Source organism: Bombus affinis, chromosome 9, assembly GCF_024516045.1.
Source record: "Bombus affinis isolate iyBomAffi1 chromosome 9, iyBomAffi1.2, whole genome shotgun sequence".
Classification (NCBI taxonomy): domain Eukaryota; kingdom Metazoa; phylum Arthropoda; class Insecta; order Hymenoptera; family Apidae; genus Bombus; species Bombus affinis.
The window spans coordinates 12,487,467-12,512,368 of NC_066352.1; the positions used below are offsets into that span (position 1 = coordinate 12,487,467).

The 24,902-nt window shown below is 33.2% G+C and overlaps 3 protein-coding genes across 12 annotated transcripts; all 3 read left to right on the forward strand.

Moving 5' to 3' along the window:
- The first annotated feature begins 101 nt into the window (after positions 1-101).
- LOC126920680 (odorant receptor 4-like) lies at positions 102-13,412 on the forward strand. 3 transcript variants are annotated; one of them, XM_050731397.1, is made up of 8 exons: positions 102-775; positions 1,753-1,864; positions 2,060-2,332; positions 2,552-3,002; positions 3,228-3,327; positions 3,430-3,552; positions 3,630-4,061; positions 13,297-13,412. In XM_050731397.1, the coding sequence occupies exons 2-7, from the start codon at positions 1,849-1,851 to the stop codon at positions 4,035-4,037; spliced, it is 1,371 nt and encodes a 456-aa protein (XP_050587354.1). In that variant the 5' UTR covers positions 102-775; positions 1,753-1,848; the 3' UTR covers positions 4,038-4,061; positions 13,297-13,412. The 3 variants fall into 3 exon arrangements, with proteins under 3 accessions (XP_050587354.1, XP_050587356.1, XP_050587355.1); XM_050731399.1 differs by lacking the exon at positions 13,297-13,412 and adding an exon at positions 4,315-4,559 and having other exon boundaries at positions 3,630-3,788; XM_050731398.1 differs by lacking the exon at positions 102-775 and having other exon boundaries at positions 1,343-1,864.
- Positions 7,009-20,748, forward strand: LOC126920661 (odorant receptor 13a-like). Of its 8 annotated transcripts, none has more exons than XM_050731356.1 (10): positions 7,009-7,545; positions 7,708-7,980; positions 8,176-8,626; positions 8,860-8,959; positions 17,612-17,734; positions 17,802-17,960; positions 19,557-19,864; positions 20,074-20,173; positions 20,256-20,378; positions 20,483-20,748. In XM_050731356.1, exons 1-10 carry the CDS (start codon positions 7,530-7,532, stop codon positions 20,714-20,716), a joined length of 1,887 nt encoding a protein of 628 aa, XP_050587313.1. In that variant the 5' UTR covers positions 7,009-7,529; the 3' UTR covers positions 20,717-20,748. The 8 variants fall into 8 exon arrangements, with proteins under 8 accessions (XP_050587313.1, XP_050587314.1, XP_050587311.1 ...); XM_050731357.1 differs by lacking the exon at positions 8,860-8,959 and adding an exon at positions 17,399-17,498 and having other exon boundaries at positions 7,010-7,545; XM_050731354.1 differs by lacking the exons at positions 17,612-17,734; positions 17,802-17,960; positions 19,557-19,864 and adding exons at positions 9,073-9,195; positions 9,264-9,422; positions 11,169-11,476 and having other exon boundaries at positions 7,011-7,545.
- Positions 20,749-21,732: 984 nt separating this feature from the next.
- LOC126920697 (uncharacterized) lies at positions 21,733-23,629 on the forward strand. The gene is made up of 4 exons (XM_050731427.1): positions 21,733-21,943; positions 22,316-22,588; positions 22,808-23,258; positions 23,482-23,629. Exons 1-4 carry the CDS (start codon positions 21,910-21,912, stop codon positions 23,591-23,593), a joined length of 870 nt encoding a protein of 289 aa, XP_050587384.1. The 5' UTR covers positions 21,733-21,909; the 3' UTR covers positions 23,594-23,629.
- Positions 23,630-24,902: the final 1,273 nt, after the last annotated feature.

Here is a 24,902-nt window from a genome sequence, read left to right on the forward strand (position 1 = left end):
TTTTACCGACTGCAAATAATTATCTGAATGGTATATTACTGTACCACATGCAAGAAGAAACTTTAGCCAATTTTGTATACAGATTAATACTATTATATGAAATAATTTATATAGAAATCCTTATCTAGCTTTTATTCTCCTGATCTAATTTGCTCCTAAATAATATTGATAAACGTGAGTTTTCGTTTTAATAATATTTGATGCCCATGATTTTCTTCAAAAACTAAAATTTATTTTCCACATTTAAAACGAAAATAAAATCGAGACACGAAAAATAAAAGAACCACAGTAATAACTAAAATGAAAGTTGATTAGAGCAAATTAAAGTTAATTAAAAAAATTCTCAAGCTACCTTTATCCACGTACTGCAAACAAGTGTATGTCTACAAATGTGATCCAACGTTTCGTATCCAATTTCAGTAGCACATAAATGCGAATAAAAACGTGGTACGTTCCATGGTAAAAGTTCCTCAATAAAGGCAATTAATTATTCAAGGAAGAAGACAGAAGTTAGTTAGTAAGCACTTAACTTGAAGACAGTTTGCTAGCAGGCGAAGACGATTAAAAAAAGTTGTCTATCCTCGTAGACGCGAAACTTCGAAGCTTGCATGCTTCCAAGTTGCAACATTTTCGTATGAAAAAAGGTGCTGAGGTGGTTTTTCACCTGCCAAGACGGGCATGCGCACGTCTTCTTTCGTGTAAAGAACGAGAAATTCGTGACAGTCCTTTGATCGTGCAGCTCGCGTGCGTGTACTTCTATTGGACTTTCAAGCAGGTACATATTTAACGATACTTTCCTAAATGTTACTTAATGTTTCACACATCTCATTGGGGTACTATGCAATAAAAAATGTCATAAGAATTAAATTATATAGTAACTCTCCAATTTCATCTGGGAAAGTATATTCCAGTTACAGAATCATCCTAGATATTTATAAAAGCCACATCAGACTAACTTTCACGGACAGTTACTTTTCATTATAAAAGATATAATCATTCTGTAGAATTGTTAATATATGTAATTGTTCAATGAACGTAAGATTTTATACAGAATTTTATAAAATTACACTACTCATCGAATAGATATTTTGGTATTCATATATTCTCATAAGAGTTCTTTTATCGGAAAGAACAAAGTTCTTACGAACGAATTCCATAAACAATTGAAGAATTCGATAAAGTGATTAAAAAATGGAAGCGTGTGTATAACTCACATTTTGTAAAAGTGACACCACAGATTCTTCTGTTGGTGATTTCTTCATTGCTCCCAATTTGTCATTGTAACATTCCTAAAAAAAGTATGAAGTACAAAATTGTATTATTTCTTTTAAAATAACAACAAAATGATGATATTAGTATGGCTAATATAATAGACATTCGTTCTTTTATCACACAATATACAAGATCATAAGATTTTTTATTTTATACAACCTCTCGATATTATATTAGCCACTGAAACAAATTTCTCCGACAACGTTAACTTTCAATAATATTTGTAATTATTGATGAATTATTTCCTCCACGAAATTAAATTTTTTTATTTGCAAATTTTGATGCACATCCGTGAAAAGAAGACAGTATGGACTAATAACGTAGCAAAAACGCGAACAATCCTCGTTTTTCTTTCATTTCCACGAATGTTGGAAGTAGTTATGAGTAATTACAGACGAATAATCGTAATTGCCAAAATTAGACATAAAGTTGAGAATAACACTGAACTACATATTCACGAATAATTAATATCATAATAAGCATTCTAACTGAAGAAGGCGACATGCGCTGTGAAAAACGTCCTGATAGTTTTTGAACGTGAGAACAGGTGGTTCAGTCACGAGAAAAAAGGCTCCTATGGATATAAAACGAGGTAATTTTAAATGTTAATAAAAGGATATTCGGAAAAAATTGCACTGCCTGCAGAAATTTCTGTTTTACCATCTTAAAAATAAATATTTTTAGAAATTACATTTTTAAGTAATATATCATAGAGAGAAAAAGAAAAATTATAGGCATATTTAATCTTACGATTCTGAAATATTTTTTAAGTACTTATTTATGATAGATAGAGATATAGATTTAAACAATATATACGCTTGGAATTACAACCTGCTGAAGTTTATGGGAATCTGGCCGGAAGAGAGGAAATGGAACCGATCTTCCAGTTACCTAGTTCTTTTTCCATTTCTCACGATGGTGTGCTTCGCATGTGGTCCACAAACTATTAACCTTTCGATAATCGCGGGTGACTCTGATCTGGTGATCGAGAATCTATCGAATAACATTACCTTCATGGTTTCGATTATGAAAACTTTGACTGTTTGGATCAACGGCATACGTAAGTATTTTAGAAAATTAATAAATACCGATTTATCATTTCTTTTAGCTAAAAATACTACCAAACACGCAGCTTATAAATCTCATAGTATTGTTCTATTTTATCATATTCTCTTATTCGTTCACATTACATTCTAAAATATTCTTTAATCTTATTCTAATTGTTGCACAAAAAGATCTATTAAGACGTATTCTATCTGCCATTTCCTCCTGTTCCAAGCGTTAAAGTCTCTGCTAGGATATATGGCCAATGACTGGGACGCAGTGACGAATAATATCGAACGAGAAACAATGGTGAACACCGCGAGGATCACTAGAAAGATTACAATAGGAAGCACATTGATGGTCAACATCGTAATTCTCGCTTTTGTGCCTGCGCGATTGTCTAGCATGAAAAATAACGACATTACACTATTCCTTCGTGGCTATTACCCATACAACACTAGCATCAGTCCAAATTTCGAATTGACGATGATCGCCCAATACGTGGCTGCTATTTATGCAGCGAATACATACACAACTGTAGATACTCTCGTCGTCCTACTGATTTTCCATGTCTGCGGACAGCTTGCGATTTTGAGGCAAGATTTAAGGAAGATTCATTCGTACGATAAGAAAAATATAGAAATGAAGATGCAGAAGATTGTCGAAAAGCATGAATATATAAATAGGTTCGTATGAAGGAAATTTGTTACTTTGTTGAAGATACTAGGGAATATATACAGCGAAGAGAATAAGTTAGAATAAGTGTATGCATGGAATGTTAATTTTCGATGTTTAAGTTCATCAATGTAAAACCATTGTATGTTCGTCTTTTATTTACTTCGTCTCAACCTTTAAGCTCATAATGTTGCTGTCATTTGCTAACTATTAATCTTGTCATGTGTACAAATAAGGTTCGCGGGAAGGATAGAGAATTCCTTTAATATGATGCTTCTGTTTCAAATGCTGAGTTGCACCATTCAGATATGTTCTCAGTTTTACCAAGTTATTATGGTACGATGAAAAACATACCTTCTTGCAAGTGTATATCATATAAAAAAATTTCAAAAAGTATCACAAAATAATATATCATTATTCTTATAATTCAATGTGCAGTCGTTAGGAGAGAATACAATGGAAGACATGATTTTGCAAATTTCGTTCCTGTTGATATACGTAGCTTACGTGATGTTGCAACTGTTTCTATATTGTTACATGGGAGAAAAACTAGCAGCCGAGGTACTTTTTAGAAAAGAAAAATGAATGGATTGTCTTATCTTGAGGTTGGAAATTATTAAAATTTTCAATTTTTTCAGAGTACAGAAATAGCTAACATAGCCTACAGTACAAAATGGTACAATTTACCTCCCAAAAATGCAAGATGGCTTGTAATTATTATGTGTCGTGCCAGGTCTTCACCCTTACAAATTACAGCTGGCAGATTTTGTTCCTTTACTTTCGCGCTCTATTGTCAGGTAAGTGTAAACGAGTTATTGTTGTGTACTATATTTTCGGAAATGAAGATGATTTTCGATCTTTTAACTGGACTGCTGCATGTCTTTTTATGTCATATGATGCGCTTTGTGGAGACGATGGGCTTAAAAAGCTGCATGTCACTATCGTTTCTAGAAAGATACTGCAAGTATAAACAAACGATATACGCTATTATATTGGTCATAGGAAACTGTAAAACTTTTCCGTGGTTATTTTTTCCTACTACATAACATTGTGAAAATATCAAGGGAGAAGTTGATAATATATCCGTGAACACCCTACAGGTTTAAGATTCAGCTTAAATATAAAATAAGTAGATGAATGTAAGTCTTTATATATGACAATATTCTAAAACAAGTTTCGGAATGAGCAGGGATTAGAAAAATATGTAATGCTGATCTTTTATCCAGTGTGTGAAGATGAATAATAATAAAAAATATCTATACACGTATAAAATATCTCACACGTATATAAAGATATACAGAACAACCTTCTTTTTGTGTTCAGGTCTTAAAAACGTCGATGGGATATGTTTCTGTTCTACACGCAATGAAAAATCAATAATAGACGATCCGATACATTTGCGAATTTTACAACTGGCCATCAACTTGATAAAAGAAGCGTTAAGAAAAGAATAGTGTTTAGTATATATTTCTAAACGATAAATTATATCTCAAAGCAACGAGAATTAAAATGGCAAGACAAAAAAATTAGGCACTGTGTAAAGTAATAAAACAATTAATTATTAAAGACATTCCTCGGGAAACCTAGAAGATATTAATTTTCCCCCTTTGTGCACATTCATACTTTTCTCATCACGTTTGTTGAGAACAAACAAAAATTGGCCACCATTTGCTTTGACACGCCCAGATAAAAAATGAGCAGGCTTCCCAGTTTGCTGGCAAAACAATGTACGTATATGTAGTTTAGCGAAGTTTGGTACAATTCTTCCTGGATCCTACGCCAACGAGTTGATGATCTTATTCGATATATGTATACTTGTAATGCGTAAATGCTTTTTGCTGTTCCCATTTTATATCAAGCTATTAACACACATATCAGCAAAGGTTTACAGAGAGTATGTGGTCTGAAGTGACAGCAGTCAGGCGAGTATAAAAGTTAGGGGAAGGTTCTTCGCGTCATTCGCATCCCCTATGTTTGGTTTATAAATTCGTGCGTCGATTCAAGGTAGTGACAGTCAGGCGTGTGATACGTAGTCATGATTTTCTGTGTCTTCAGGTCAGACCAGTATTACGCTAGTAGTGTCGGAGCAGAGTAGAAAGCATTTATGGAGAGTATAAGGGGAGGTTTTTTTAGTGGATTGTTATTAACATTTAGCATTTCACATAATTCATATTATGCATAATACGCATAGCGTGGTATTTCTGCTCTCCTTCGAAAAAAATATGAAGCTAAAAAATATTTTCTTCTAAAAAAAGAACTTACCGTTTGAATTCCTCCTCTAGGTTCGAATAATCCTGTACTTGCCCTCGTCTTTAGCCTTGGAGAAAATCGGAACTGAGAAATCGTCAATTTTGCGGCCGATAATAGTATTCGCCGTATAGTTCGATTCGAGTGATTCCATATAGGTTCGTTTTTTGGTTTTACTGACGTGTCCGATATTTACCTACAATCAAAGCACAAAAAGTAAAAATTCTTATTCAATTGAAGCGCGAACGTTTGGATTATTGGAATTTGATTCATGGTGATATAGCTTTTAATAAGATTTTATGGCTGAGATTGGATAGTAAGTCTAATTTGGTGATCAAAATTTGCAATATTTCTGGCGAGACTGTTTATCCTCCTATTTTATCGACTATAAATAATAGTATAACTTGTATATTACTGTGCTGTATGCAAAAAGTATATGCATAACTTTATATAAAAGTATATGCAAAAAATTTATGCATAACTACAGCTTTTTCTATTTTTTGACAATTTTCTACCTTACCCTTTTAATTAAGCGTGCTTTCTTATTCTTATTATTAAATGAACCTCCATTTATCTTATATTTTTCTGATACAATTTGTTTCCATACAATATTGATATGTATGGGTATGTATTCCCGTCTCACTTACATGCTAAAGATTTTCTTAAAACATTGAAACTCTACCTCCCGGTTGAAACGAAAACAATATCGAGGCACGAAAAATACAAGAACCGCAGTAATAATTGAAATTTAAATTGACCGAAGTAAATTAAAGTTAGTTAAAAATTTCCTACGTTACCTTTGTTCATGTACTGCGAACAAGTCTCCGTTTACAAGTGTGAAGTAGCTTGGTACCGAATTTAGATAACACATAAATGCGAATAAGGACGTAGTATGTCCTATGGTAAAAGTTTCTCAATAACGACAATCAATTATTCAAGGAAGAAGACACAAGTTAGTCAGTAAGTACTTAAGTTGAAGACAGTTCGCTAGCAGGCGAAGACGATTAAAAAAATTTGTCTATCCTCGTAGACGCGAAACTTCGATGCTTGCACACTTCCAAGTTGCATCATTTTCACATGAAAAAGAGTGATGAGGTGGTTTTTCACCTGCCAAGACGGGCATGCGTTCTTCTTTGGTGTAAAGAACGAGAAATTCGAGACAGTCGTTTGATCGTGCAGCTCGCGTGCGCGTACTTCTATTGGACTTTCAAGCAGGTACATATTTAACGATACTTTCCTAAATGTTACTTAATGTTTCACACATCTCATTGGGGTACTATGCAATAAAAAATGTCATAAGAATTAAATTATATAGTAACTCTCCAATTTCATCTGGGAAAGTATATTCCAGTTACAGAATCATCCTAGATATTTATAAAAGCTACATCAGACGAACTTTCACGGACAGTTACTTTTCATTATAAAAGATATAATCATTCTATAGAATTTTTAATATATGTAACTGTTCAATGAACGTAAGATTTTATACAGAATTTTATAAAATTACACTACTTATCGAATAGATATTTTGGTATTCATATACTATCATAAGAGTTCTTTTATCGGAAAGAGCAAAGCTCTCTTATGAATGAATTTCATAAATAATTGAAGAATTCGATAAAGTGATTAAAAAATTGAAGCGTGTGTATAACTCACATTTTGTACAAGTGACACCAAAAATTCTTCTGTTGGTGATTTCTTCATTGCTCCCAATTTGTCATTGTAACATTCCTAAAAAAAAATATGAAGTACAAAATGGTATTGTTTCTTTTAAAATAACAACAAAATAATGACATTAGTATAGCTAATATAATAGACACTCGTTCTTTTATTACATAATATAGAAGATCATAAGATTTTTTATTTTATACAATTTCTGAATATTATATTCGCCACATAAACAAATTTCTCCGACAACGTTAACTTTAAATAATATTTGTAATTATTGATGAATTATTTCCTCCACGAAATTAAATTTTTTTATTTGCAAATTTTATTGCACGTCCGTGAAAGGAAGACAGTATGGACTAATAACGTAGCAAAAACGCGAACAATCCTCGTTTTTCTTTCATTTCCACGAATGTTGGAAGTAGTTATGAGTAATTACAGACGAATAATCGTAATAGCCAAAATTAAATATAACGTTGAGAAAGACACTGAACTATGTATTCACGAATAATTGATATCATAATAAGCATTCTGACTGAGCAAGACGACATGCGCTGTGAAAAACGTCCTGATAATTTTTGAACGTCAGAACAGGTGGTTCAGTTACGAGAAAAAGGTCTCCTATGGATATCCAACGAGGTAATTTTAAGTATTAATACAGAAATATTCGGAAAGAATTGCAATGCTTGCAGAAATTTCTGTTTTGCCACTTTAAAAATAAATATACTTGGAAATTGTAATTTTAAGTAATATGTCATAGAGAAAAAAAATAAATATTGCTTAAGTACACATTTATGATAGATAGAGACATAGATTTAAACTATATGTACGGTTGGAACTACAACATGCTGAAGTTTATGGGTATTTGGCCGGAAGAGAGGAAATGGAACCGACCTTACAGTTACTTCGTTCTATTGCCGTGTATTGTGATGGTGTGCTTCATTTGTGCTCCACAAACTTTTAATCTTTCAATAATCGCGGGTGACTCTGATCTGGTGATAGAGAATCTATCGACTAACATTACTATCACGATTTCGCTTATGAAGACTATGGCTGTTTGGATCAAAGGCAAACGTAAGAATTTCAAAAATGTTTTTTCTAAATTAAAAATACTGCCGAATATCCACTTTGTAAATATAATTCTACTGTTTTATTCTATTATATTCTGTTATCTATCTATATTCTAAGACATTCTTTTATATTATTCTAATTGTTACACAAAAAGATCCATAAAGACTTATTCTATTAGCCATTTTCTTCTGTTGTAAGCATTAAAGTCTTTGTTGAGATGCATGGCCAATGACTGGAACACAGTGACAAACAATGCCGACCGTGAAAAAATGGTGAACATCGCGAGAATCACTAAAAAGATTACGATAAGAAGCATACTGCTGGCCAACATCGTAATTGTAGCTTTTTTGCCTGCACGATTGTCTAGCATGATATACAACGACAAAGAACTGTTTTACCGTGGTTATTATCCCTACAATACTACCATCAGTCCAAATTTCGAACTGACACTAATCGGTCAATTAATGGCTGCTCTTTATGCAGCCATAACATATACAACGGTAGATACTTTTGTCGTCTTGTTGATCTTTCATGTCTGTGGACAACTTTCGATTTTGAGAGACGATCTAAGGAAGATTCATTCGTATGATAACAAAAATATAGAAATGAAATTACAGAAGATCGTGCAAAAGCATGTATACATTAATAGGTTTGTATTAGACAAATTCGTTCCTTTGTTGACAATGGCAAGAAAGATTGAAGAAGCACAGCAATGACTGAGTATGAATTATAATAAGAAGAATCATGAAATATTAATTATCGAAATTGAAATTCAAGAATTTAAAATCATTCTAGGTCCATCTTCTACTTTCTTTGTCTTAACACATAAATGCATAATGTTACCATCTGACAAATACTAATCGCGTCGTGTGTATTTTTAAGGTTCGCAGAAACGATAGAGGATTCTTTTAATATGATGCTTCTGTTTCAAATGCTGGGTTGCACCACTCAGCTATGCTCTCAGACTTACCAAGTTCTTATGGTACGAAGAATAAAACATTTATTTCCAAATGGATAATGCATTGTCGAAGGATACACCAAAGAGTATTATAATAACAAAATAATATATCATTTTTCTCGTAATTTAATTTATAGTCACTTGGAGAGGAAGCGATAGAACATATGATTTTGCAAATTACATTTCTGTTGATATACGTAATTTACGTGATGTTGCAATTACTCTTATATTGTTACATGGGCGAAAAGCTAACTGTCGAGGTACATACTTTTCATAAATAAAAAATTAATCGATATTTTTGGTAAATAAAATTTGCAATTCTTTTCAGAGTACAGAAATTGCCAATACGGCATACAGTGCCGAATGGTACAATTTAACTCCCAAGAATGCAAGATGGCTTGTAATTATCATGTGCCGTGCCAGGTCTTCACCCTTACAAATTACAGCAGGCAGATTTTGTTGCTTTACTTTAGTGCTATACTCTCAGGTAAGCGTGTAGCAGGTATAATACAATTTACGGATACAAATTTTCCTAAAACTTTCATCATAAATTGCGACGTATCCAAGAGATACAGTGACTAATTTATAATGTTGTACCAATTTTTGTATAGAGATTGTGTCCACAGGAAAAATGTTCAATTTTATTCAAATAGTTGGAATGTGAGAATTCTATATACAAGTAGAATATAGGTATTCTGTTTGAGAGAATTATTAGATGATTCTTAATTCAGTTATATTGAACAAGACAAATCCTATCCTTAGAAGATATGTATCGATAAAGTTTACATAATAAATCCTAGAACACATCTTATGTATATCGAAAAGTAGAATAAATGCAGCGGTGATATATTGATCGAATGTCTTAGGACATAGAATTGTAACCGAGACAAAAAGTAGATATATGATATTAAGTTAATAGAAATAAAAGTATATACAGGAGGTCTACGTATTTACTAGCCGTAGGTATATGTGTATATGTCCCAGACATGTCAGAGGAATGCAGATAGAAGTAAATCTAAAAATGTGACGATATTCCAAAAGAAATTTGGGAATGAGGAGGAGTTAGAAAAATATGCAATGATATCTCATATTTACATAAACAATACAGAGCAATCTTTTCTTTGTGTTCAGGTCTTAAAAACCTCGATGGGGTATGTATCCGTTCTACTTGCAATGAAAAATAAATAATATATTTCTGCAAATTTTACAACTGTCTATCAACTTGATAAAAGAAGCGCTACGATAAGAATATTTTAGTATATTTCTCTAAATGATAAATTATATCTCAGAGCAACGAGAATTAAAATGGTGAGACAAAAAATTAGGCACTGTGGAAAGTAATGATATTATTAATTATTAAAGAGATTCTTCGAGACCACGAATACTTCTCACAAAACCTTTCCTTCTGCTCCTTGACATTTGACACTCGTTTCTTCTTTTTCTTTTTTTTAAGATACTATATTTAGAGTGTTTCTTTGAGCAACTTTAAACCTATTCGTATTTGATTGCTCGGAGACTAACCGCAGACATTGATGGATAATTAATCAGTTTATGAAAGGTAACTGCAACTGGTACTTTTTTTACTAACGTTGTTAGTGTTAGATATTATCTTCATTCACTGCGATTTCTTCCATTTCTCAGGAATTATGTGCTATTTTTAAGCGAAAACTTGGACATACTGAGGATAGATGACAGTCTGTATATCAGCACGGCTAGCTTTAATCAAAAACAATGATGTTTCTGTTATTATGTTACGAAAATTGATTTTCTAACTATTTTTCGGTAGCGAATAATCATTTGCAGAAAGATATAAACATAGATACGTACACTTCCTCTGCAAATATTAAAAAATCTTATATAATACACGTTAATTGGCACGTATCATCAAGAAAACAATTAATCAGTATTTGGCGAATTTTTAAGCACATTCCTAGATAAATTATGAAAATTAGATAAGGTGGTGTACTATGCCAGCTTGTTACGAGGGTCAGATCTAACAGATTGACAGGACGAATGGGTATGAGTGTGGATGTTTGAAATTGGCACGTGCGAATTTTCTCGTAAGCGGTGACTACTCAGTACGCGGCTACGGTACGATTTTGAACAGCGAACGAGACATGGAAGCGTCCGAACATCCGCTTGTAGATCATAAGTGATCGTAATGAGTATCCGTCCACTCGTCTCTTTTGCTTTTCACCCTTGAATGCTATCCTTTCTTTTTCCCCGCTTGCAGAGTAATACACAAAGCGTGTCAGAAGCTGATCTAGGAGCACTTCATCCAGCTACGTTTCCTTACGACAACAGCAAGAGTCAAAATTTTGAGATCGCATGGCCGGGACAATTCATGAGCTCTGTGTTAACCGCGATATGCTATTCTTGTTTCGACACGTTCCTTGCGGTTCTCGTGTTATACTTGTGCGGTCAATTAACTGTTCTTAGGATGGCTCTCGAGGATCCGACATACGCGACGAAAAAGAATAATTACGCAAGGTTCTATGAACGACTGGGATTCACTGTGAACCAGGACAATCAGTTGTCTAGGTTGGTAGAAACGATTTATCAGTACTCTAAATGTGCTTGCGCGAATTAAGAAATGAATATTAGAAAGAGATTTGTTTCGCAATCCAATTAGTGAAAAGAGTTTATTTCAAAATAATAAAGGAAAAAGGAAATGTTAGACGATTTAGCAGAACGAAAAATCGTTTAGGAAATAACTAGTAAACAAATTTGAAAGAAGCGTTTGTTCCAAGGTTTGCCGCGATCCTGGAAGATCGTTTCAACTTCACGATACTTATTCGGGTTATAATCTGCACTTCGTTGTATTGTCTGACTGGATGCCGTATGATAACCGTATGCTAAAGTTAATATTATATCGATATTTATTCGAGGAGAAAAGAAATTGGTACGTAATGCAGGTTCTTTTCCGTTTTAGTCCGTAAATCAGGTGCAAGCGGTCCTGCCAATAGTTGGAATGATATTTCTCATCATACACGTAATGTATACTGTGCTGCTACTTCTCACTTATGACCATGTGGGTGAAATGCTTCGTGGACAAGTGAGTTATTTATATATAAATAGAAAATTTGTCTAAAGGTTAAATGTTTCATTTCTTTCTTCCAAGTTACGCGCCCACTACACTAATAGAAGATTTGCTTTCAGAGTGCTGATGTTGGACAATCGGCGTACAATTCTAACTGGCATTTACCACCGAAAGACATCATTTCATTAATTATCGTGGTGTGTCGAGCGAAAGTATCGTTTCAAACAACAGCTGGAAAATTCAGTTCCTTCTCCCTCGAATTTGATACTGTGAATCAAACGATCATAGAGCTAAATTATTTTTTCGTGGACTTTTACAAACATTTAAACATGCATCTGAAGAGTTCTAAATAATATTTTGTCAAGTTCTAAAAATTTCTATTTGATATCTTATCATATTGTTAGCTATGAAATATAGACTGATCGATTAAAAGTAACATAATTGTATGGTTGACAAATGTTTGTTCTCGTTTAGGATAATAAGAAACACAGCACACTGCGTATTTTATAAAGTCACACTGCTTGCGGAATAAATATTTTGATATGTATTCAGAGTTCCATATCAAGATTCATGTACTCCCATAAGGAATCTTTTACCCGAAGTAATAAGGATTTAGTAGTATATCATAAAAAAAATTTCAAAATGTATTATGAAATAATGTATCATTTTTCTCATATTTTAATGTGCAGTCGTTAGGAGAGAATACAATGGAACACATGATTTTGTAAATTTCATTTCTGTTAATATTCATAGCTTACATGAGATTGCAACTGTTTCTATATTATTGCATGGGACAAGAACTAGCAGCCGAGGTACTTTTTTGAAAAGAAAAATGAATAGATTGCCGTTTCTAGTGATAAGAAATTATTCAAATTTGCAAATTTTTCAGAGTACAGAAATAGCTAACACAGCCTATAATACCAAGTGGTACAATTTACCTCCCAAAAATGCAAGATGGCTTGTAATTATTATGTGTCGTGCCAGGTCTTCACCCTTACAAATTACAGCAGGCAGATTTTGTTCCTTTACTTTCGCGCTCTATTGTCAGGTAAGTGTAAACGAGTTATTGTTGTGTACTATATTTTCGGAAATGAAGATGATTTTCGATCTTTTAACTGGACTGCTGCATGTCTTTTTATGTCATATGAAGCGATTTGTGGAGACGATGGGTTTAAAAACCTGCACATCACTCTCGTTTCTAGAAAGATACTGCAAGTGCAAACAAACGATATACGCTATTATATTGGTCATAGGAAACTGTAAAACTTTTCCGTGATTATCTCTTCCTACTACATGACATTTGGAAAATACCAAGGGAAAGGATGGCTAATATATCCGTGAACACCCTACGGGTTTAAGATTTAGCTTAAATATAAAATAAGTAGATGAATGTAAGTCTTTATATGTGACGATATTCTAAAACAAGTTTCGGAATGAGCAGGGATTAGAAAAATATGTAATACAGATATTAACATATACAGAACAACCTTCTTTTTGTGTTCAGGTTTTAAAAACTTCGATGGAGTATGTTTCTGTTCGACACGCAATGAAAAATCAATAATGGACAATCCCATACATCTGTGAATTTCACAACTGGCCATCAACTTGATAAAAGAAGCGTTACGAAAAGAATGTTTTAGTATATATATAGATTTCTCGATACCACGAGTGCTTCTCGGAAAACCTTGAAGATATTGTTCCCTCTTTTTATACATCCATACTTTTCTCATCACATTTGTTGAGAACAAACAAAAATTGGCCACCATTTGCTTTGGTGAGTACGGATAAAAAATGAGCAAGCTTCCCAGTTTGCTAGCAAAACAATGTACGTTTGTGTAGTTTAGTGAATCTTGGTTCAGTTCTTCCTGGATCTTACGCCAACGAGTTGATGATCCTACTCGATATATATATACTTGTAATGCATAAATGCTTTTTGCTGTTCCCATTTTATACCAAGCTACTACCACACATATCAGCAAAGGTTTACACAAAGTATATGGTTTGCTGTGACAGCAGTCAGGTGAGTACACAAGTTAGGGGAAGGTTCTTCGCGTCATTCGCATCCCCTATGCTTTGTTTATAAATTCGTGCGTCCATCCAAGGCAGTGACAGTCACGTGTGCAATAAGGGGATATGATTTTCTGTGTCTTCAGGTCAGACCAGTAGTATGCTGGCAGTAGTATCGGAGCATAGTGGAAAGCATTTATGGAGAGTATAAGGGAAGGTACTTTTAGCGGATAGACATTAGCATTTTGCAGTTCCACATAATTCATATTATGCATAATACCCACAACGTGGTACTTCTGCTCTCGTTCGAAAAAAAGACAAAGCTAAGTAATACTTTCTTCTGAAAAAACTTACCTGATCCCATTATCCTGATCCAATTTGTGTGCATATAATATTGACATGTATGTGTTCTCCTCTCGCTTACATGCTAAAGATTTTCTTAAAACATTGAAACTCTACCTCCCGGTTGAAACAAAAACAATACCGAGGCACGAAAAATACAAAAACCGCAGTAATAATTGAAATTTAAATTGACCGAAGTAAATTAAAGTTAGTTAAAAATTTCCTACGTTACCTTTGTTCATGTACTACGAACAAGGCTCCGTTTACAAATGTGAAGTAGTTTGGTATCGAATTTAGATAACACATAAATGCGAATAAGAACGTAGTGTATCCCATGGTAAAAGTTTCTCAATAAAGACAATCAATTATTCAAGGAAGAAGACACAACTTAGTCAGTAAGTTGAAGACAGTTCGCTAGCAGGCGAAGACGATTAAAAAAATTTGTCTATCCTCGTAGACGCGAAACTTCGATACTTGCACACTTCCAAGTTGCATCATTTTCACATGAAAAAAGGTGATGAGGTGGTTTTTCACCTGCCAAGACGGGCATGCGTTCTTCTTTGGTGTAAAGAACGAGAAATTCGTGACAGTCATTTGATCGTGCAGCTCGCGTGCGTGTACTTCTAATGGACTTCGACGAAGGTACACATTTAACGATATTTACCTAAATGTTACTTAATGTTTCGCACATCTCACGGGATATTATTCATTAGAAAAATGTCATAAGAATTAAATTATATAGTAACTTTCCAATTTCATTTGGAAGACTATATCGCAGTTACAGAACCGTCCTATATATTTATAAAAGCTACATCAGATAAATTTTCGTGGTTAGTTACTTTTCATTATAAAAGATATAATCATTCTGTAGAATTTTTAATATATGTAACTGTTCAATGAACGTAAGATTTTATACAGAATTTTATAAAATTACACTACTTATCGAATAGATATTTTGGTATTCATATATTCTCATAAGAGTTCTTTTATTACGAACGAATTCCATAAACAATTGAAGAATTCGATAAAGTGATTAAAAAATTGAAGCGTGTGTATAACTCACATTTTGTACAAGTGACACCAAAGATTCTTCTGTTGGTGATTTCTTCATTGCTCCCAATTTGTCATTGTAACATTCCTAAAAAAAATATGAAGTACAAAATTGTATTATTTCTTTTAAAATAACAACAAAATGATGACATTAGTATGGCTAATATAATAGACATTCGTTCTTTTATTACGTAATATACAAGATCATAAGACTTTTTATTTTATGCAATTTCTGGATATTATATTGGCTACTTAAACTAAATTTCTCCAACGTTAACTTCTATTAATAATTGCAATTATTGATGAATTCCTTCCTCCATGAAATTAAATTTTTTTATTTGGAAATATTGATGCATATCCGTGAAAGGAAGATAGTATGGACTAACAACGTTGCAAAAACGCGAACATTCCCTGTTTTTCTTTCATTTCCACGAATGTTGCAAGTAGTTATGAGTAATTACAGACTAATAATCGTAATTGCCAAAATTAGACATAAAGTTAAGAACGGCATTGAACTACATATTCACGAATAATTGATATCATAATGAGCATTCTGACTGAGCAAGGTGACATGCGCTGTGAAAAACGTTCTGATAGTTTTTGAACGTGAGAACAGGTGGTTCAGTCACGAGAAAAAAGGCTCCTATGGATATCCAACGAGGTAATTTTACATATTAATACAGAAATATTCGGAAAAAATTGCAATGCTTGCAGAAATTATTGTTTTGCCACCTAACGAATAAATGAGTAAGTGAGAAAAAAGGGAATTATATTTTTAAGTAATATATCATGGAGAGAAAAAGAAAAATTATAGGTATATTTAATCTTACGATTCTGAAACATTTTTTAAATACACATTTATGATAGATAGAGACATAGATTTAAACTATGTGTACGGTTGGAACTACAATATGCTGAAGTTTATTGGTATTTGGCCGGAAGAGAGGAAATGGAATCGATCTTCCAGTTACTTCATTCTGTTACCGTGTATCGTGATGGTGTGCTTCATTTGTGCTCCACAAACTATTAATCTTCCGATAATCGCGGGTGACTCTGATCTGGTGATCGAAAATCTATCGACTAACATTACTATCACGATTTCGCTTATGAAGACTATGGCTGTTTGGATCAAAGGCAAACGTAAGCATTTCAAAAATTTTTTTTCTAAATTAAAAATACTGCCGAATATCCACTTTGTAAATATTATTCTACTGTTTTATTCTATTATATTCTGTTATCTGGATACATTATATTCTAACACATTCTTTTATATTATTCTAATTGTTACACAAAAAGATCCATCAAGACGTACTCTATTAGCCATTTTCTTCTGTTCTAAGCATTAAAGTCTTTGCTGAAATGCATGGCCAATGACTGGGATACAGTGACAAACAACGCAGACCGAGAAAAGATGGTGACCATCGCGAGGATCACTAAAAAGATTACGATAAGAAGCATACTGCTGGCCAACATCGTAGTTGCAGCTTTTTTGCCTGCACGATTGTCTAGCATGATATACAACGACAAGGAACTGTTTTACCGTGGTTATTACCCCTACAATACTACGATCAGTCCAAATTTCGAATTGACACTAATCGGTCAATTGATGGCTGCTCTTTATACAGCCATAACATATACAACGGTAGATACTTTTGTCGTCTTGTTGATTTTTCATGTTTGTGGACAACTTTCGATTCTGAGAGACGATCTAAGGAAGATTCATTCGTATGATGACAAAAGTGTAGAAATGAAATTACAGAAGATCGTGCAAAAGCATGTATACATTAATAGGTTTGTATTAGAAAAACTCGTTCCTTTGTTGACGATGGCAAGAAAAATTGAAGAAGCACAGCAATGACTGAGTATGAATTATAATAAGAAAAATCATGAAATACTAAGTAACGAAATTGAAATTCGAGAATTTAAAATCTTTCTAAGTCCATCTTTTACTTTCTTTGCCTTAACACATAAATGCATAATGTTACCATCTGACAAATACTAATCGCGTCGTGTGTATTTTTAAGGTTCGCAGAAACGATAGAGGATTCTTTTAATATGATGCTTCTGTTTCAAATGCTGGGTTGCACCACTCAGCTATGCTCTCAGACTTACCAAGTTCTTATGGTACGAAGAATAAAACATTTATTTCCAAATGGATAATGCATTGTCGAAGGATACACCAAAGAGTATTATAATAACAAAATAATATATCATTTTTCTCGTAATTTAATTTATAGTCACTTGGAGAGGAAGCGATAGAACATATGATTTTGCAAATTACATTTCTGTTGATATACGTAATTTACGTGATGTTGCAATTACTCTTATATTGTTACATGGGCGAAAAGCTAACTATCGAGGTACATACTTTTTATAAATAAGAAATTAATCGATATTTTGGTAAATAAAATTTGCAATTTTTTTCAGAGTACAGAAATTGCCAATACGGCGTACAATGCCGAATGGTACAATTTACCTCCCAAGAATGCAAGATGGCTTGTAATTATCATGTGCCGTGCCAGGTCTTCACCCTTACAAATTACAGCAGGAAGATTTTGTTGCTTTACTTTAGTGCTATACTCTCAGGTAAGCGTGAAGCAGGTATAATACAATTTACGGATACAAATTTTCCTAAAACTTTCATCATAAATTGCGACATGTGCGAGAGATACAGTGACAAATTTATAATGTTGTGCCAATTTTTGTATAGAGATTGTGTAAATCCTAGAACACATCTTATGTATATCGAAAAGTAGAATAAATGCAACGGTGATATATTGATCGAATGTCTTAGGACATAGAAATATAACCGAGACAGAAAGTAAATATATGATATTAAGTTAAGAGAAATAAAAGTATATACAGGAGGTCTACGTATTTACTAGCCGTAGGTATATATGTATATGTCTCAGACATGTCAGAGGAATGTAGATAGAAGTAAATCTAAAAATGTGACGATATTCCAAAAGAAATTTGGGAATGAGGAGGAGTTAGAAAAATATGTAATGATATCTCATATTTACATAAACATATACAGAGCAATCTTTTCTTTGTGTTCAGGTCTTAAAAACCTCGATGGGGTATGTATCGGTTCTACTCGCAATGAAAAATAAATAACATGGTTCTGCAAATTTTACAACTGTCTATCAACTTGATAAAAGAAGAGCTGCGATAAGAATATTTTAGTATATTTCTCTAAATGATAAATTATATCCCAGAGCAACGAAAATTAAAGTGGTGAGACAAAAAATTAGGCACTGTGGAAAGTAATGATATTATTAATTATTAAAGAGATTCTTCGAGACGACGAATACTTCTCACAGAACCTTTCCTTCTGCACCCTGACATTCTCCCGTTTCTTCTTTCTCTTTTTTTAGAGATATTATATTTAGGGTGTTTCTTTGAGCAACTTTAAACCTATTCGTATTTGATTGCTCAGAGGCTAACCACAGACATGCCATTGATAAATATTTAATCAGTTTTGAACCGTAACTGTAACTGGTACTTTTATTACTAACGTTGTTAGTGTTAGATATTATCTTCATTCACTGCTATTTTCTCCATTTCTCAGCAATTATACGCTATTTTTAAGTGAAAACTTGCACATACTGAGGATAGATGACAGTCTGTATATCAGCACGGCTAGCTTTAATCAAATACAATGATGTTTCTGTTATTATATTACGAAAATTAATTTTCTAAATATTTTTCGATAGCGAATAGTCATTTGAATAAAGATATAACGTACAATTAGCTGTATATATACGTACACTTCCTTTGCAAACATTAAATAATCTTATATAATACACGTTAATTGGCACGAATCATCAAGAAAACAATTAATCAGTATTTGGCGAATTTTTAAGCAAATTCCTAAATAAATTATGAAAATTAGATAAGGTGGTTGTGCCACCACTATGCCAGCTTGTTACGAGGGTCAGATCTAACAGATTGACAGGACGAATGGGTATGAGTGAGGATGTTTGAAATTGGCATGAGCGAAATTTCTCGTAAGCGGTGGCTCCTTAGTACGCGGCTACCGTACGATTTTGAACAGCGAACAAGACATTGAAGCGTCCGAGATCCGCTTGTAGATCATAAGTGATCGTAATGAGTATCCGTTCATTCGTCTCTTTTGTTTTTCACCCTTGATTGCTATCCTTTCTTTTTCCCCGCTTGCAGAGTAATACACAAAGCGTGTCAGAAGCTGATCTTGAAGCACTTCATCCAGCTACGTTTCCTTACGACAACAGCAAGAGTCAAAATTTTGAGATCGCATGGCCGGGACAATTCATGAGCTCTGTGTTAACCGCGATATGCTATTCTTGTTTCGACACGTTCCTTGCGGTTCTCGTGTTATACTTGTGCGGTCAATTAACTGTTCTTAGGATGGCTCTCGAGGATCCGACATACGCGACGAAAAAGAATAATTACGCAAGGTTCTATGAACGACTGGGATTCACTGTGAACCAGGACAATCAGTTGTCTAGGTTGGTAGAAACGATTTATCAGCACTCTAAAAGTGCTTACGCGAATTAAGAAATGAATATTAGAAAGAGATTTGTTTCGCAATCCAATTTGTGAAAAGAGTTTATTTCAAAATAATAAAGGAAAAAGGAAATGTTAGACGATTTAGCAGAACGAAAAATCGTTTAGGAAATAACTAGTAAACAAATTTGAAAGAAGCCTTTGTTCCAAGGTTTGCCGCGATCCTGGAAGATCGTTTCAACTTCACGATACTTATTCGGGTTATAATCTGCACGTCGTTGTATTGTCTGACTGGATGCCGTATGATAACCGTATGCTAAAGTTAATATTATATCGATATTTATTCGACGAGAAAAGAAATTGGTACGTAATGCAGGTTCTTTTCCGTTTTAGTCCGTAAATCAGGTGCAAGCGGACCTGCCAATAGTTGGAATGATATTTCTCATCATACACGTAATGTATACTGTGCTGCTACTTCTCACTTATGACCATGTGGGTGAAATGCTTCGTGGACAAGTGAGTTATTTATATATAAATAGAAAATTTGTCTAAAGGTTAAAAGTTTCATTTCTTTCTTCCAAGTTACGCGCCCAATACACTAATAGAAGCTTTGCTTTCAGAGTGCTGGTGTTGGACAATCAGTGTACGATTGCAACTGGCATTTACCACCGAAAGACATCATTTCATTAATTATCGTGGTGTGTCGAGCGAAAGTATCGTTTCAAGGAACAGCTGAAAAATTCAGTTCCTTCTCCCTCGAATTTGATACTGTGAATCAAACAATCATAGAACTAAATTATTTTTTCGTGGTCTTTTACAAACATTTAAACATGCATCTGAAGAGTTCTAAATAATATTTTGTCAAGTTCTAAAAATTTCTATTTGATATCTTATATTGTTAGTTATGAAATATAGACTGATCTATGAAAAGTAACATAATCGTATGGGTGACAAATGTTTGTTCTCGTTTAAGATAATAAGAAACACAGCACACTGCGTATTTTATAAAATCACACTGCTTACAGAATAAATATTTTGATATCTATTCAGAGTTCTATATCAACATTCATATAATCCCATAAGGATACTTTTATCCGTAGGAATTAAAATTTAGTACGAAGAAATTGTACATTCGGAAAACTTGATAAAACCATTAAAAAATTGATATGTTGATAAAACTCACACTTTATAGAAATAGTATCCCACCCAAAGATTTTATTGATTTGCTCGTCCTTTCAAATTCACCAGATTAACTTCCTGAAAAGAAAAGGTACGGAATAGAAAAATGCATTTCACATTTTAAAATTGCAAGAAAATAATGGTATTACTATCACGAATACAATACGCATTTGCAATACAACATAAAAGACTACAAGATAGATATAAATAAATATATAGCGTAGAACTATCTATACGTTTTATCATTGCAATCAACAGGGAAAGACTGCTCTTGTACAGATCTGTGAAATTACCTAAAGTCTTAATGTAAATGGAAAATTTGACAGATCTGATTTTCCCAAGTTAATTCTAGAGGTGCATTAAATCTAACCCTTAAACGTAAACCATATAAATATAATTCTATTAGTTGAAAATCTTAATTTTATAAATTACATATTTTTTATTTTATAAAATTACTGGCTATTGTATTTATTATTTTAATAAATTTCGAAAACGTTTACTTTCAATAATAGGTGTTTATTACTGGTGAAATATTTGCTCAATAAAATTGAAAAAATTCTTTTGCTTATAAACTTTGAGTCGTATCCATGAAAGGAATGTAGTGCTAAGTTAACAATATTGTAAAAACGCAATGCGGCCCCTGTTTCGCTTTTATTCCCTCGTATCGTGAAAGAGGTTGTGAATAATTGCAGATGAACACTTGTAATAACCAAACTGTAATGATAGATCCAACTTACTTAGAGACAAAGTTGAGAACGACGCTGAACTACGCATTCACGAATAATTGATATCATAACGCGCATGAAGGAGACGCGCGCTAAGGAAAACGTCGGAGTAGCTTTCGAACGTGAGAACAGGTAGTTCAGTTATGGGAAAAAATGCCTCTATGGATATCCAACGAGGTAACTTTACAATTTTACAAATTTAATTAAACATATTCGAAAAAAATTGCAGTGCCTGCAGAAATTTTTGTTTTATCAAATTAATTTACATAACATCCTAATCGTTCGAAATAAATAAATAAGTAAATGAGAATAATATACAAAAGGCAAAAAAAGAAAAAGGAAATTTATATTTTTTAAAGAAAAAAAGAAACACCATATATTAAATTTGACGGCCTAGAATTATTCTTTGGACAATAATAATTTAGATTTAAAATACAAGAAAAATGAAGATTATATTCTAAAATAATATTATAGCTAGTGAATAAGAAAAATTGTAGGTATATTTAATCTCACGGTTCTGAAATATCTTTAAGTACCTATTCATGACAGATAGTGATATAGATGTAAAGTATATGTGCGGTTGGAACTATTACATGCTGAGATTTATGGGTATCTGGCCGGAAGAGAGGAAATGGTACCGAGCTTACAGTTACCTCGTTCTTTTACCGTGTATCATGATGCTGTGCTTCGTATGTGCTCCACAAACAATTAACCTTCCTATGATCGCGAGTGACTCTGATTTGGTGATCGAGAATCTGTCGACTAACATTACCATCACGCTATCGCTTATGAAGACAATAGTTATTTGGTTCAAAGGTAAATGTAAGTATTTAAAGAATCAACAAAAATAAATTTATCGTGTTTATTTAACTAAAAATACTGTCGATTATCCATTTTGTAAATCTTATTCTATTGCTTTATTCTATTATATTCTGTTATCTATTTATATTATATTTTAAGATATTCTTTAGTCTTATTCTAATTGTTTCACAAAACGAACATTCAAGACGTAATCTATCTGACATTTTCTTCTCTTGCAAGCATTAAGACCTCTGATAAAGTGCATGGTCAACGATTGGGACACAGTGACGAACGAAGCCGAACGAGAAACAATGGTGAACATCTCGATAATCACCAGAAAGACTACCATGAGAAGCACATTGATGGTTAACATCGTCGTTCTCGCTTTTCTACCTGCACGACTATCTAACATGAGATACAACGACAGCGCACTGTTCTTTCGTGGCTATTTCCCCTACAACACCAGCATCAGTCCAAATTTCGAATTGACGATGATCGGTCAATTCGTCGCTACTGTTTATGCAGCGAATACCTACACAGCTATAGATACTTTTGTCGTCCTGCTGATTTTTCATGTCTGTGGACAGCTTTCGAATTTAAGAGACGATTTACGGAAGATTCATACGTACAGTAAGAAAGATGTAGAAACGAAGTTGCAGAAAATTATTCAGAAGCACGAATATATTAACAGGTTCGTATTCTAAAAATATTCTCTTATTGAAGATGGTAGGAAAGGTACACAATAAAGAGAATAAATTATAATAAGGGTATTCATGAAATATTAATATCTTAAATCAAAATTCATCGATTTAAAATTTCTGTATGTTTATCTTTTATTTTCTTTGTTTCAACATGTAATTGCATAACTTAGCCGCCGTTTGGCAAATATTAATCACGTCGTATGTACATCTAAGGTTCGCGGCAACGATAGAGAATTCTTTCAACATGATGCTTCTGCTTCAAATGCTGGGTTGCACTATTCAAATATGCTCTCAGTCTTATCAAATCATTATGGTACGAAGATAAAAATATCAAGGAATTTTCTAAAATAAATACATCAGCTTTGACATAATTTAATTTATAGTCATTTGAAGAGGAAGCAATGGAATACGTGATTTTCCAAATTACGTTTCTGTTGTTATACGTAGTTTACGTGATGTTGCAATTGTTCCTATATTGTTACATGGGAGAAAAACTAGCAGCCGAGGTACTTCCTATAAAAGGCAAATTAGTTAATCGACGTTTTCGGCGATGAGAAATTATTAAAATTCGCAATTTTTCAGAGTACGGAAATAGCTAACACGGCGTACTATGCCGAATGGTACAATTTACCTCCCAAGAGTGCAAAATGGCTTGTAATTATTATGTGCCGTGCCAGATCTTCACCGTTACAAATTACAGCAGGCAGATTTTATTGGTTTACTCTAGCGCTATATACTCAGGTAAGTGTAAACGAGTTCTAATACGATTTACGAACACAAACATTCTTAACAATTCTGTCATAAATTGCGAAGTGTCTGAGAGCTACAGTGACCAATTTATAACGCATTGTCAATTGTTAACACAACAAAAATTATGACATATATTAGATGATTGCTGCTCAATTGCTGATCAATTCTAGCAGCACTGACTATAGGCTCAAAATATATCGATACAATTTAGGTACCAAATTCTGAAACACATCCTGTGTAAAAGATACAATAATATCTCGCAATTCAAATGCTATAGGTTACTTTCTAGCGTATTAAGAAAGGTGGATATAGTAGAAGAAAAAAGCGTACGAATATAGAGAATATAGAGAACTAAATTAAAAAATAGATATGCGATATTGTATATAGATTAAGAAATGAAAAAATATGTACACGGTGTTCACGGTATTTCTAGACAGCGTTTTTATCGTAAACGTTAAATATGAGGATAAAATGAATAAGGAATAAGTGTTACTGTTATTTGTAAGCAACATAATGGCGTATGTAATTTTTTTATGTGTGTAATAATATACGTGCAAGTCTTTAGATGTGACGATACTCCAGAAGAAATATAGGATTGAATGGGAGTTTGAAAAATATTTAATCCAAGTCTCTCTTTTCGGGCTGCAAAGCCGAAAAATAAATAAATATATATAGGGGAGAATCCTACGGTACTGACCGGCATACAATAGCGACCAAAATTAGTTCTAGCTTTTTTCACCGGGTATTAGCAATTTTATTTGAATGAGAAAATGAATATAACGATTCTGTGCAACATATTTCGGAATCATACTGTTTGTTCCACTGCTTTCACTGTCCTGACATATCAAACGTGTATGTTGATATTCCAAATGTGAGAAGTTTTT

Coding starts and splice junctions, on each gene's coding strand:
- LOC126920680 (XM_050731397.1), top strand. Junction 3,328..3,429: donor AGTTTTACCAAGTTATTATG/GTACGATGAAAA, acceptor TTCAATGTGCAG/TCGTTAGGAGAGAATACAAT. Junction 3,553..3,629: donor GAGAAAAACTAGCAGCCGAG/GTACTTTTTAGA, acceptor CAATTTTTTCAG/AGTACAGAAATAGCTAACAT.
- LOC126920697 (XM_050731427.1), top strand. CDS start 21,910: ATGGGAAAAAATGCCTCTATGGATATCCAACGAG. Junction 22,589..22,807: donor TATTTGGTTCAAAGGTAAAT/GTAAGTATTTAA, acceptor TTCTCTTGCAAG/CATTAAGACCTCTGATAAAG. Junction 23,259..23,481: donor AAGCACGAATATATTAACAG/GTTCGTATTCTA, acceptor TGTACATCTAAG/GTTCGCGGCAACGATAGAGA.
- LOC126920661 (XM_050731356.1), top strand. Junction 8,627..8,859: donor AAGCATGTATACATTAATAG/GTTTGTATTAGA, acceptor TGTATTTTTAAG/GTTCGCAGAAACGATAGAGG. Junction 8,960..17,611: donor AGACTTACCAAGTTCTTATG/GTACGAAGAATA, acceptor TTTAATTTATAG/TCACTTGGAGAGGAAGCGAT.